The 14659-nt window shown below is 33.6% G+C and overlaps 2 protein-coding genes across 2 annotated transcripts; both read left to right on the top strand.

The window, feature by feature from the left end:
- The first annotated feature begins 734 nt into the window (after positions 1-734).
- On the top strand, positions 735-8596 carry LOC107793925 (putative envelope ADP,ATP carrier protein, chloroplastic). Its single transcript, XM_016616373.2, has 10 exons — positions 735-1200; positions 3705-3761; positions 4988-5050; positions 5182-5238; positions 5322-5405; positions 5597-5665; positions 5744-5856; positions 5956-6125; positions 7386-7464; positions 8152-8596. The coding sequence occupies exons 1-10, from the start codon at positions 889-891 to the stop codon at positions 8258-8260; spliced, it is 1113 nt and encodes a 370-aa protein (XP_016471859.2). The 5' UTR covers positions 735-888; the 3' UTR covers positions 8261-8596.
- A 4749-nt stretch (positions 8597-13345) lies between these two features.
- LOC107793924 (uncharacterized) lies at positions 13346-13981 on the top strand. The gene has a single exon (XM_016616372.1). The coding sequence runs from the start codon at positions 13346-13348 to the stop codon at positions 13979-13981; it is 636 nt and encodes a 211-aa protein (XP_016471858.1).
- Positions 13982-14659: the final 678 nt, after the last annotated feature.

The raw sequence follows: 14659 nt of genomic DNA, 5'->3' as shown, positions 1-14659 counted from the left end.
GTGGTTATTTTGTCACTTTTCTTCTTAAGGGACGGGAATCATCAATAAAAGATAAGAGAGGATACTACTTAATTTCACATTTGCATCATCTTTCTTCTTTCTATAATAAAAAACATGTATGTTATGTTGTGAATAACAATAAGCGGTATCAGTCTTTAAATTTTAAGTGGAAAAATGAATTGATACCTAGATTTATTTTGTTTAATTTTTTCTCAAATAAATAAGGGGTATTAGTAATGCAAAATTAGTTATGCATAAATCATAATACATGGATTATTTCTTGTTATATATTTAGTTCGATATATTATAAAGTAACACATATATTGCATAATGGAATATGTTTATTTTATTTTTAGCAAAATAAAAGTTACATTTCACATTGTAAGGGTTATTTTATCATTTTAATACTCTAATCAAGGTAGTATAATTTAATATATGTATTCTTATTCTATGTTAAAATAATATATTAATTTCCTCATTAACTTGTGTGAGTATTACGTATGAAGAAAAAGAAAAAGCTAAATAATCATCAGTGAGAGTATATTTTTAGTCAAAATTGAACCCCCTCTCACTTCTGCTTCCGCCTCCATATGTTTAGCGGAATTTTATACCGAGATTAACTCTTCTAAAAATATACCAACCAAAAGATTAACTCGATGGGAAGATAAAATAAAAAAAAGAGAAAAACCCATTGGATCTGGAGTATAGAATATGTCCTCTTTAAAAAAAGAAATGAAATATAGAAACAGAATAAACCCCCAAGTCTGGTTTCGTTTTACATAGAGTATAAGCTGCAAAGTGCCAAAGTCTCCCTCTAAAACCCCTCTCTTATCTTCTTCTCCACAGCAGAGGAAAAAAAACTTCATTCCTCTGTACCCAGTATCCACCATGAGAAAGAACCGACCCGTTTTAGTGTCCATGAACGTTCCCGGTCTCGAATTATCCAACACTCACCCACCACAACAATGGCAGAACAAATGGGTCGGTTCAATTGGGTCCAATTTTGGATGCATCTCGCTATCTGAGAATCTTGACAATAAAGGGTTCAATAATCCTACAACAGCTCAGCTTATAAAGCACCCTTTAGCTATGGTAGCTTTGGTTCCAAGAGATGCTGCTTTATTTGCTGCTGGTGCTATTGCTGGTGCTGCTGCTAAGACTGTTACTGCTCCCCTTGACCGTATCAAGCTCCTCATGCAGGTCTCTCTCTTTTTTAATTTTTCGTTTTCGGGTTTTTTTTACTACCATATTGCTGCTGTTTTCTTGGATAATTGAATTTTTTGTTGAACTTTAGCCTTAATTTCTTGACAAAATTGTTTGTTTCATTTCCTACACTTTGAACAAATAAAATAATGTGGGTCCCAATAAAGTGGAGTGAATATGCCCCTCAGGGCGTTGACTCAAAAATAAAGATAGTAACCAAGTCTAGTTAGAGGCGGATCCAGTATTCGAAGGTTGCGGGTGCCACCATATTATGCATACGCGTTGACTCAAAAATAAAGATAGTAACCAAGTCTAGTTAGAGGCGGATCCAGTATTCGAACGTTGCGGGTGCCACCATATTATGCATACAGTATACATGTCAGTAGCTACAAAGACAGATTAGTAATAATGGATCGGTTCGGTTAGTTTTTGGTTAATTTGAATAGGCCTTTCATTCACAAAGCAAATAAATTCGATTTTAGTTCAAATTTTTAACGCTTAATTTAAACACATTCTAAATAAAAATACAAAAGAAAAATAACATTTCATGAAAGAGCGCCTCCAATATAAATATTTGCTTAAAGGGTACCTTAACTACACTATATTCTTTGTTTGACTAGATTAATTTACTTGTATTGTTCTTTGTTTATTTTTTCATCTTAATTGTTGAGTTATATGACAATTATTTTCAAAGAAAAACCTTCAACATTCAACATTCAACCTATGATATTCAACTCAAAACGACTATCAATCAAGCCATTTAATTTTTTTCAAAACCCAATAGAAGATATTGCTCAAATTATATTCTAATATATAAATTAATATCGTTTCATTAAAAATAAAGAAATTATATTCTAATTAAAATCAATTAAAATTACTATAGAAAATAATTGTTTATAAAGTAAGGTATAATGATAGAAACAAAATGAGGACTGAAAGTTAAAAAAATGAAGAAGAGAGACTTAACAAGTAATAAAAGGAGGGAAAGAACCGAAAAAGAAGGAAAAGATATGAGGCTCTAGGGTTCAACTAAAAATAAAAGAAATCTTAATAAGTAAAAAAAAGAAAAAATCAAAAGAGCTGCTCCAACAGGGAATCGAACTTGCATTCTTGAGGCCAAGAAAAGCCTTCAAAGGGAAGGCTAAACCAATGGCACCCACTTCCACTTTGTGACTTTTGGGTGCCATTCTATCCATTTATACGTTTTTTCACAGAAATATTATGTACACGATAGAAATTTTAGCGAAGCGAACGGGTGCCGTGGTACCCCTAACTTACAACGTAGATCCGCCCCTGAGTCTAGTTGTAATATTTAAATGGAGAAGGATAGGGAGGCGGGTCCGCTTTTCACAAAGTTTGAAGTTGGATACAACAAATTTCTCAGTTATCTAGAAAAAAGGAAAAAGAAAAAAGAAAAGAAAAGAGTGGAGTGAATATAGAGGATTCATGTAGCAGACCACGACTAGTTTAGGATTGAGGTATAGTTGATTACTTGATTGATTGATTTTTGGTTGAATTGAAATGTGATAGTGGGAGATAGAGAGAATGGGGCAGGAGGTCAAGATTTGCTGATACTTATAGTAGCAGACGGTAACTAAATGTTTAAAGCAAATGACAGTAACTAAGAGTAGAGTGAAAAATGACTTTACAGCATATTTGGTTAGTGGGCTGGACAAAAATAACATGAGATATAGCCAGATAAGTCATCCTCCGATCAGGATGGTGATTTAGTTTTGGCTAAGTAGGCTGGTACGTTTATTCGCATGAATTCTGTTTGGTATTACTGACTTCTGCAAGTATTTGCATTATCTTTTTCATAGTTTTGAAGGATTGTTAGTTTGCTAATATATTCTTTTGAAGGGTTTATAACCTTTAAACTTATATGATTTCTTAAATGGTAGCCAGAAAAGGCCACATCCTTTGTAGGAGTACTTGTTATCAGCTTCTACTCTAGCCATCTTATGCTATATTCCTGAATGTGAATCTTAAAAGCCCAAATTGGCTTTATTGCCCAGTCTTTAATGTCGGTGGCAGAGAAGTAGACAAAGAGTGTAGGTGCAACTGCAATGTGTTTATGCTATTGACCTGTTAACAAGTTAAAGGAACTATGAACGTTACTGCTATTTTGTTATTCTATGAGAAGAAAGAGGAAAGAATGACTTGCCTGATATATATCGGTGCAAGAATGACTTTTGGGGGTTATTCTCCTTGCCTCACCACTCTTCTGGTCTTGTGAAACTCCATTTGTGAAAATAAAAAAAATTCTGTGTTGTACCTTGACATCGCGAGCATCCTTTCTCACTATGTATTTGTATAGCTGACAGTGAAATCCCCAGCTCATACTTGTATCCATCTACATATTGCCCCAATCCTTCATATTGTTACTGGTAAGGTGACTCCCTGCTATTATGAGTTTGATATGCATATTGTAGTTAACAGCGACCACTTTTACGTTTTCTTCCTTGCACTTATATCTTCCTGTTATTTGCGTTGGTTGCTAGACACATGGACTAAGAGCTGGACAAGAAGCTGCAAAGAAGGGAATTGGATTCATTGAGGTATTGTATTGTTTTCTTGTCTGTTGTTGCTTTTTGAGATATGCGACAAAGACAAGCTATGTCCTAGTTAATAATTCAGAATTACCCACATCTCGGCATCTACTTCTTAATTTATTGAGTTTCCTGTAGTCTGGTGTTTCCTGTTTGCTGTTCTTTTATATTGTGCAGAGTTTTAGTGTTGTGATGATTGATCCAAACAAGTAAGCGAGTAATTTGCAGTATCATAGTTAAAACCCATTTACTACAAAAGACGAAGGCTGTCCCTTTCACTCTAGATTTGAGGGTGGAAAAATAGTCAACTTGTTACTTATCAGCCAGCGTTGGTGACCGATTCTACCGCCTAGTAAAATTTGTAGAATTTGGTGCGGGACTCAGTTTGGGAAGTTCTGTCTTTAGAAATAATTTTTTTATAGCTATTATGATGAATAGATAAATTTTCCTCGTACGCGTACAATTTTCTGCCATTTGGTTGATTACTTCTCTTTAATTAGTTATAAACAACTGATGCTCTCTATAATATTTTGTGAACCAATTGAGTCCATCATTGATTAAAAAGAGTACTAATAATGGGTTTATAGGCTAAATGGGCTCTCTCACCTAATAGACTAGTCTTTTGGGTTGGACTCTTATGTTAGTCTATAACAATTGGTATCAGGGCAGTTCATCATTGATGAACGCTTAAGACCGCAACTTGGAGTGGTGGCCTGGACTCGTGGTGTGTGGGGGTTGCCAGCTATGAGCAACTGGTAGGGCACCAAGAGTGGTGACTTGGACACCCCCCCACCACCACCCCCAAAAAAAAAGAAAAAAAAAAGAGAGATGCCAGCCATGACCACCTGGGCTAGAGGGGTGCCACAAGTGGTGGTCTGGATCTAAAAAAGTGGTGCTAGCCGCGATCAACAAGGTCGTTGGTCGTCAAGCAGGGGCAATTGTTGTGGACCAATTGACTCCTTCATTGAGTAAAAAGAGTACCAGTATTTCATAGGGTAAATGGGTTCTCCCACCTAATAGGCTAGTCTTTTGGGTTGGGCTCTCCTGTTTAGTCTATAACAGTATAATGGTTATTTTCCTTTTTTCTATTTTGATCGGTACATTGCAGAAGTAAATTCTTCTTATGCTTCTCTTTTCTGCAAACCTCCCATAGGGCAATAATTACCACTCATAGGCGCCATCATTGAGTCTTTTGATTCTCAAATTTTTGATATATGCGTAAAATTCGATTGCAGGCATTTGCATTGATTGGGAAGGAGGAAGGGATCAAAGGATACTGGAAAGGCAACCTTCCACAGGTTTTTGCTCCATTTGCCTGTTGAGCTACCATTTATAGTCAATCATAGATTCTTGGTGATTGCTCTATTAGGGCTCTGATTTTTTTTTTTTTAATAAAACTTCAAGTTGATATTTTCTGTTTATGTTTTAGGTGATACGGATCATACCTTATAGTGCAGTGCAGTTGTTTGCTTATGAAAATTACAAGGTATTGAATCATCTTTAGAGAAGACATAAGACTAGTTTGTTGTATCACCGCAATTAAGGTTATTTCGCACTTTCTATTTCCAGAAACTATTTCAAGGAAAGGATGGGGAGCTTTCTGTCATTGGAAGACTAGCAGCAGGTGCTTGTGCTGGCATGACTTCGACTTTTGTAAGTTTACATTTTGTGAACGCCAAATAGCTATTTCACTACCAGTTGATCTCTCTATCCCCCCCCCCTCATTTGCAGGGGTGGGGTCATGGGAGTTTGCAGAAGCTCAATTATTCATATTCCTGTTCTTGGTATTTTGGTTATATTTTTTATCTGTCTCCAAGACCTTTAACTTGTTGTTATGCTGTCAGGTAACCTACCCATTAGATGTTCTCAGATTGAGATTAGCCGTAGACCCTGGGTATAAGACGATGAGTGAGGTAAAAGTTGGATAACTCCAAATTTATTTATACCAGGACATATCTGGATCATAATTTTAATTAGTTCAATGATTTCAGGTTGCTTTAAAAATGCTGAAAGAGGAAGGCGTCGCATCCTTTTATAATGGTCTTGGGCCCTCTCTTATTGGAATAGCTCCATATATCGCTGTGAACTTTTGTGTTTTTGACCTGTGAGCCTATGTTCTTTGGAAGATCTTAATCCTATATATCATATGAAACAGGGTCCTGGTGTTAGTACTCTAACCTAATGACACTTTTGTGAATGTCAGGGTGAAGAAAGCTTTGCCAGAGAAATATCAGAAACGAACTGAAGCATCTCTGGTTACAGGTTTGATTTCAGCAACTATTGCCACTCTAATGTGCTATCCATTGGACACAGTGAGAAGGCAAATGCAAATGAGAGGTACACCTTATGTGACCATTTTGGATGCCTTCCCAGGTAACTAATAATAAATGATTGTCATTTTCTGTATCTCTTGTTGTTTTCTTCTCCTTTCTTTTTTATGCGGAGATGGGAGGAGGGGGTGGAAGTTGGTTGGTATGTACTGTATACTGATCCTGGCTGTGAACAGATAATCTGAAAGGTTCAGGTTTTCATTCCATCTTTCAACACTTTGTTCTTTTAATCTAAACCATATTTTTGTCTTGCCTGTTCTTGATTTACATGTGCTGCGGTCAAAGTTTTGCTTAGTTTACCTGAAGGATCTGAGGCTTGCTGGCTAAAGTGTAGCCTACTTTTGGTGCTAGTACAATAACTTTTCAGGCTTTGTGCATAGTAGTAGTCATTGGCACAGGCTTTGCTATGCCCATACCCAAGCCTTGCTTTATAGGGAATGCTCCTTACCCCTATTTGTTTGACTTGCTTTCTAATAGTTCGGGTCGAGAAATGAATTGTTCCTTAAATGGGAACGTCCACTAAGCACGCAAGGGTGTGGCCTAATGGTCAATGAAGTAGGTAAAAACCTTGGAGACTAAGGTTCAAATTCCACTATAGACAAAAAACTCTGGGTGATTTCTTACGGTTTTTCTGAGCCTTAATGGCAGACATAGTTACGTGGAACCTGTACTGATGAGAGATAGCAAGTACCGATGAAATAGTCGAGGTGTGCGCAAGCTAGCCTGGACTCCATCATTATAAAAAATAATATAACTTGCTTTTGTTTTATATAACTTTGGTTTTAGTTGACATCTTCACCCCTTCACATTTTCCAACAATTATTATAATTTTTTACATTGATACATCTTCCAACAATTATGTTGACAAATATCTACCGAAACCAGATAATAATAAATCCGTTTTCTCTTTTAACTCCGTATTAGTCAACATAGGTCATAAAAAATGGGACGAGGGAGTAAAAGAAAACAGCTGTACATACTGTTGCCCAGCTGCTTTAATAAAACTGTTTTCCACTTTATGAGGTTTTTTGTGCTTCAAATCCTTTAAGCTTAAAGTATCAAGAAGTATGAAATGTCAAAATTAGATAACATTTTGATTTCAATTCCTCAAACTTGTTGACTCTATAGTTCACTTCATTTGAAAAAGAAAAGAAGCCTTTAAAATTCAGTGACTGTCTGATTGTATCATAGTTTTTGAAATCCATGATCATGCTCGAGAGGGGATTTAAGTTATTCTAAACTGAGAATGTTAATCAACCTAACACTCTTTCTGATTGTTTAAATGAACCCTTTCTTTTTTCAGGTATAGTGGCGCGTGATGGTTTAGTTGGATTATACAGGGGTTTTGTTCCCAATGCACTGAAAACTCTCCCTAATAGCAGGTGCATTTTAGATATGGACGTTTTGTTTTTGGTAATTAAAACAATTTTATTACCAGTAAAGAATATGTACAGCTCAAGACAAAAGAAAACATCTCTAAAACTGGCAACACCCAGTAATTAGAGTTAAGACTAGATCATCTCCACTATATCTCCTGACACAGCAAACTCCTCAACCCATGCTAGGATAAAAATTGAGTTTGTAAATCTTCCTAGCTAATTTTGGCCGCATGCTACCTCTGAATATAACCTCCTGTATAATCAGAAGATCTCTGCTTGCGTTGAAAGACTCTATTGTTCCTCTCTTGCCATAAATAGTACACAGCTCCAGCTTGTGTCATTCTGTAGATGTTTGCAGTAGCTGTCTTCCCGTTGCAGTATTTCTCAGCCCATTGAATCTCTGTTTGCCATTCAAAAAAAAAAAACATATTTGCGTTGTTGATTCATAAAGTGTCATGTTTGTTCCATGAGATGATTACACTAAGGATTCATCATAAATTGACTAGTTTTATGCTGGCTTGAACCAGTAATGTAAGTAAGCTCATGCCCGATGGAACAAACAATTCTCCAAGGGTACCGATAAGAAGAAATTTTGTTACTACTAGTATTACCAGGCAATGATCATTGACGATGATATTAACATCCTAACCTAACACATCATTGTTTTTGTCTCTTCATTTTCTCCTGCAGCATTAGGCTTACCACTTTTGACACTGTTAAGCGTTTGATAGCGAGAAGTGAGAAAGAGCTCCAAAGAGTTATGGAGGAAAACCGCGAGAGACAAAAGACAGAATCCTAGATATGTACTGCACCATATTGTAGATGTTCTGATTCTTTGAAGGTAATTGATCTCTTAATTAATATTCATGTCATTTTGAAGCACTAGTTCGACGAGCAAGAGAATTAATAATCTTGCTTATTGCCTGGAGCTCCAATTTTGTAAAATCAGGTTTAGTTGCCAGAGTAGTTAGGTTGGCTTTGTTCTGGCTTGATTAGCTCAGATTAACTTCATTCATTTGTGTATTGTTTGAAGTGACTCCTTTTTTTCACTTTGTAATGGCAAAGAACTATCAGCTGCCTATAAGGAGCTGATCACTGATCTATCAACATTAGACACTCTTCATTTTTATCATTACTTTGCACTCTTTTGTGGATTATTGTGTTATAAGGCCAATTTCTGTTCCTTATTTTACAGATTAATTAAAGGATGCTAAAACTTGAATAAAGACCGCAAAAGAAAGTTGTTGAAGAGAATATTAAAATTATGTCATACATTTAAAATTACAAATGTGTGATCTCAAACATTGGATTAAAAAGTAGATAAGAACTGGAACATAGAGAATATAACGTATTGTCATAATTTTCACTACAAATATAGAAAAATATTACTCCACTCTATTAAAGTAAACAAAAACTATGTTTTCATATAGCCCGAACACCTTCAATCAACAACTTGATTTCTGCAAATGTACCGTACAAGCATCTGAAGTAGCCGTCAACATTCCAATGCTGGAACCTTGCGAGAAATTAATTTCCAAATCCTCACAATATACTTGTAATTTTCCACAATTACGTTGTGCCTCATAGTGGCTTATTTGAACTTTTCCATTTAAATTTACTGAAAATTTTGTGGAAAGACCAGAAGCAAGATCATTCATAACAGTGTTAGTCATCCATTCATTATAACTCTCCGGCAAAGCACCAAAAATTGCATCAACGAAGTTTTGAGCATTTTCGTCTTTATAAAATTTAGCAGAATTATTAGCTTGCCAAAGAACTATATTCTTGTAGGTAATCTTGGCATCAAAGTCATCATATAAGAAATTATAATTATTGGTTGGGTTCTCAACTAAGAAAGTGAGTTTCCAACTGTCAGGATTGTCGAAGACTGAAGGTGGCGCATTGCATATCACGGTAAGGAGTGAAGAGGAGGCATATATAAGACGAAACTTAGGGTATTGGATTTCTTTAGCAACCTTTGCTGGGAAGAACAAATAAAAAGAAAGGACAACCCCCAATGCCATAGCCAGTACAATTAATATTATCCACAAGGCCAAATTGAAGTGATTAGGGTCGTCATTGGTTTGGTCATCAATTTTAGTGTTTGTGGCTGATTTCTCCATTGATACTTAGTTAAGAAAGCTTTGGAAAGGAAGATAGAACACTATAATTGGAAGAAGATGGATTTTGAAATGAGAAGAATGGAAAAGATGTTTAGAGATTATACGTACTTGATATGAATTACATCAGTTTATATAAATAATTATGACATAACCAATTCCAACTAAAGAAGGGATTAGTATATTAAAAACCTACTTGTAGTGGGAAAACCTTACGGCTTGTAAGAAAGATTTAACATAAAACTTAATCCACATTGAGATGGGAAAAGAAACTAAACTTGCTCGTAAAGTCTAGCAAGTTTTTACTTTAAATTTTATAACCTAAAACTTACGGGTAAATTACTTGTTCCCTATGTAATAATAATAATAATAACACGGTTCCGTTATTAGCCCATGCCCGCTCGTTACATTTCAGTGACAACTATAATCTTTGGTACTCTCAACATTCTTTGCCATTTTTCTTTAAAACTCAAAAGATGCCTTCTTCAGCTTTTGCATGTTCCCAGCAGTTGACACTTTATAATAATGGGATTGGAACTCTACCCTTTAAATTCTTGTGCACTCCACCACAACATGTAAAATATATATTTTTCGAAAAATGTTCAAATATGTCCCTGAACTATTGAAAATAGAATAATTATGTCCTTTGTTTGTATTTGGACACAAAATTGCCCTTGCTGTTAATAAAGTGGTTCATTTTTGCCCCTCCCACTAACAGACTCCACGTAAAGGACAATTTTATACCCAAATACAAACGGAGGGCATAATTGTTTTATTTTTAATAGTTCAAGGGCATATTTGACCATTTTCAGTATAAAATAATATTTTTTTGCTGAGTTAAAAATCCATGTCGGAGAAAAAGTCTTCTCTGTAAAAAAAAAAAAAAAGAAGAAAAGGGAAATGAATGGCTTGCCATAAGTTTTACGTAGTAATTATTACAATGACAAGAAATCTGACCGGAAAATCCCTCCGGCCAGCTGATCACAACCTCCTGCTTCACTTTTTTACTTATTATTTTCTTACTGGATCAAATTCGTGTGATTTGATTTTTATATTCTTTGAACTCCTAAGTCCTAACATGTAAGATAACCAAACAATACCCCATTAGAGGGACTCGAATCCGTATCTGCTCAAAGGATACAATGCCATTGTTCATCATTGATGTATCTATAATAAAATGACCTTTTACATTGTAATATCAATTCATAATGCAAAATCTTATTATTAGAGTATCAAGTAATTAATAGTGAAATTTTTTTCGTTTCATCTTCCTATTTTAATTTGCAACCGCATATCGATACATCCATAAGTTACTATCACAAATTCCACTTTTATATTTCTCTGATGTGGGTATTTGGGTACAAAATTGTGCCCTCCTTTTGTACCCAAATGCAAACTGATATCATATTTGCTCTATTTTTAATTGTTTAGGGGGCATATTTTGACCTTTTCAACTCACCAAAAAAGTATTATTTTATACGAAAAAAGTCAAATATACCCTTGAACCATTGAAAATAGAGCAATTATGCCATTCATTTGTATTTAGGTACAAAATTGTCCTTGATGTGGAATCTGTTAGTGGGGAGGGGTAAAAGTGAACCACTTTATTAACGGCAAGGGCAATTTTGTACCCAAATGCAAACGGAGGGCATAATTGTTCTATTTTTAATAGTTCAAGGGCATATTTGACCTTTTTTCGTATATTTTTTATATTCTCGCATGCTATTTTAGAATATTTAGAAATAATAATTTAATTAATTCTCTAACATATAAGAGTTTGTATAAAAAAGTTTTTCCTTATTTGAATTGTATTAAAAATTATGATATTTAAAACTTTAAAATCATTAATATTTTACTTTATATAAATTATACACCTAAATTATATATAAATGATAAAGAAAATAAATAAAGAAGAGAATAAGAACATTAAAGAAAGAAGACGTACGTTTGGCTTTGGATAATAATGGAAGTGGTAGAATTTTAAAAACTTTTATACATTCTGATTTATATGAAACTCTTCTATATTAGAATACTTAAAAAATATTAGGGTTGGCATATTTTGGGCAAACCCGAAATCCGAATCTTTTGAATTTTTGATTTCGATTTTCGGACGACGGATTGGATTTCGGATTTAACTTTTAAAATTTTTGGATTTTGGATTGGATGTTGGATTTGGTATTTCGGATTTTTGGTTATCCGATTTTTTTTATATTTTATATTTTGTTTATTATCCATATGCAAATAGTAATATCTCCAATACCCTACCCATAAGGCATTATCTCATATATTCAATATTAATTACTAAGTTACTGTCATAGTACTTTCTATTTGGATATGATTTTACTATTGTTAATTTATATCGGCCTTATTAATGTCTTTGTTGCATTTTCTTGATGATAATTTTATTATGAATACAATATTTGGATGATTACAACGAGAATGAAGAACTTTTATAGGCAATTTAACATAAATACTTCATTTGGATATTCATTTTTGTAAGAAGAAGAAACATCTCAACATATAGGTTCAAAACCGAAAATTTAAAATATCCAAGCCGATTAATTTGAAACCGAACTTAAAAAGTCCGATCCAATTCGAGCTTATTTGGATTGAATTTGGATCGTCATTTCTTTAATCTAAAAACCGAAGTCCAAACAGAAATTCTCATATCCAATTCGAATTGCCCGAACACCCACTCCTAAAAAATATAAAGAATATTATTCCACTAATAATAGTATTCTATATTATATTTTAGTTTTCAATGCTTTTAAATTAGCAATTACAATTATTTGAAATATTGAGCAGAAATTAATAACAAATTACTCCAAAATTACCAATTATTCTAACAAGATAATTTATGAGATCTTTTAACTCTCTAAATAATATTAAATTTAGCTGAATATAAGCAAGTTTCTTAACTATACTTATGGATTCTTAAAGAACATTTCAATTGTAGACTTTATTTATGGTATAAACTGATTCTTGTTACAAGAAAAATCAAATTATGGTGGATGTCTACTCTTCCTCCACGATCTTCTCAAATGCTTAATAATATATTCAATGACATATTTCTATGCTTAATGACATATTCAATGACATATTTCTATGCTTAATGACATATTCAATGACATATGTTTCTTCACTTTTCATGCCTATATAAAGGCTTTGTAATAGATAGGAAAATTCACACAATTGAAGAAGAAATAAGAATCTCTCTTCCTCTCTTTCTCTCTATATCTTTTAGCTTGTTTTTCCTTGTTCTATATTGTTACTTTGAGTAATATTTATAATACGTTATCAGCACGAATTAGCTTCTACTCAAGTCCGATCCAGCACACACTAGCTACCACCACTCTGCTTTCTGGTATATTTCTTTTAAAGTTGTCATATCATTGTTATTACGTATGGAGAATTTTCTTTTTCCCAAGGTTGATTACTAATCTGCACATATACCAGTTAATTTAGATTGTAAGATCATTATAAAATTGTTATTAAGATATTATAAGAAAATATAGAATACGTATATTAAATCATTTCATAACAAAACTTTGCCATAATTACAGTTGAGCATTTTCCTCTATTTTTTTCTTAATTCAATTAAGATTTTTTCACAAAAATTTTTGGTTAATTTTATTAATTAAAAAATTTGGTGAATTCTGTTTATATAAATATGAATACCATATTACATGACTTTTTTTTTTCTTGTTTCATAATTACCCAAATTGCTTCTAATTTATCTATTTTTTTTAATGATAGTTTTCATTATGTCGAATTTACCAAAGCTTGAATTTGTCACACTTGACATCTCCGGAAAGAATTATTTATCATGGGTCCTTGATGCTGAAATTTACTTTGCTGCAAAAGCTATTGAAAATACTATTATACAAGGAAATAAAACATCAGATCAGGATAAAGCAAAGGCTATGATTTTCCTTTGTCATCATCTCGATGAAGGGTTAAAGACCGAATACTTAATCCTAAAGGATCCATTTGAATTATGGAGCAGTTTGAAGGAACGATATGACCATCTTAAGGCAACGATATTGCCAAGAGCTCGATATGAATGGATTCACTTACGGTTACAAAATTTTAAAACTGTAAGTGAATATAATTCTGTTGTATTCATGATAACTTCCCAACTTAAATTATGTGGGGAAATTGTGAATGATGAGGATTTACTGGAAAAGACTCTTTCTACTTTTCATGCATCAAAAGTGGTATTACAGCAACAATACCGTGAAAAGGGTTTAAAGAAATATTCTGAATTAATCTCATGCCTCCTGGTGGCTGAACAACATAATACCCTTTTAATAAAAAATCATGAAGTTCGTCCCACTGGATCTGCATCATTTTTCGAAGTGAATATGGTAGCAGCTACTCAAAAGTCTGAAAGAAGATAAAATCATTATTGTGGTCGTGGTCGTGGCCATAGTCGTGGACGTAGACAAGAACATGGAAGGGGACGAAATAATTATCGTCATCATGGAGGAAATAAACAAGAGAACAATAAGGATCCTCAAAATAATTCTTTGAAAGGCAAAGTTAATATTTGCCACAGGTGTGGTATGAAAGGTCATTGGGCACGTGTTTGTCATACACCTGACCATTTTGTCAAACTTTATCAAGCATCCAATAAAAGAAAAGATAAAAATATGGAGGCACACTTGACTTTTCAAAATGATGATGATAAAGAAGGCCCCTCAAACAAATAAGATGATACTGATGCAAATCTTGCATATAAAGATGATGATTTTGGAGGCCTTGCAAATATTACTCATTTGGAAGCTGGAGACATCTTTGAGGATATTGACTGAGGAATTGATTATTTTACTGGGGAATAAAGCTTTAAGAAAAGTTGTTATTTTCATATTATGTCTTTATGTAGTTTGTTCTTCTTAAGTGTACTTTCCTAAAGCATCATATATGCTAGTTTCTAGATTCCTCGTGTAATTTCTAATGTTTCATTTATTTATAATCTTTCGTATTTTTTATGATGTACTTTTGTTTATTTATGAAGAATATGAAAATTTCCCGGTCTTCAGTTAGATCCAAGATCAATAAAGATGACATATGTCTTT

The sequence above is a fragment of the Nicotiana tabacum genome, chromosome 2, assembly GCF_000715075.1.
Source record: "Nicotiana tabacum cultivar K326 chromosome 2, ASM71507v2, whole genome shotgun sequence".
Lineage (NCBI taxonomy): Eukaryota > Viridiplantae > Streptophyta > Magnoliopsida > Solanales > Solanaceae > Nicotiana > Nicotiana tabacum.
The sequence above is the reverse complement of the archived record's forward strand: the minus strand, read 5'-3'. Positions and strand labels throughout refer to the sequence as shown.

Bases quoted from the DNA above. Each gene is read 5' to 3' on its own strand.
- LOC107793925 (XM_016616373.2), top strand. From the start codon at position 889: ATGAGAAAGAACCGACCCGTTTTAGTGTCCATGAACGTTCCCGGTCTC. The intron at 5,406-5,596 runs GTAAGTTTACAT...TTATGCTGTCAG, and splicing joins CTGGCATGACTTCGACTTTT to GTAACCTACCCATTAGATGT. The intron at 5,666-5,743 runs GTAAAAGTTGGA...CAATGATTTCAG, and splicing joins GGTATAAGACGATGAGTGAG to GTTGCTTTAAAAATGCTGAA.
- LOC107793924 (XM_016616372.1), top strand. From the start codon at position 13,346: ATGTCGAATTTACCAAAGCTTGAATTTGTCACACTTGACATCTCCGGA.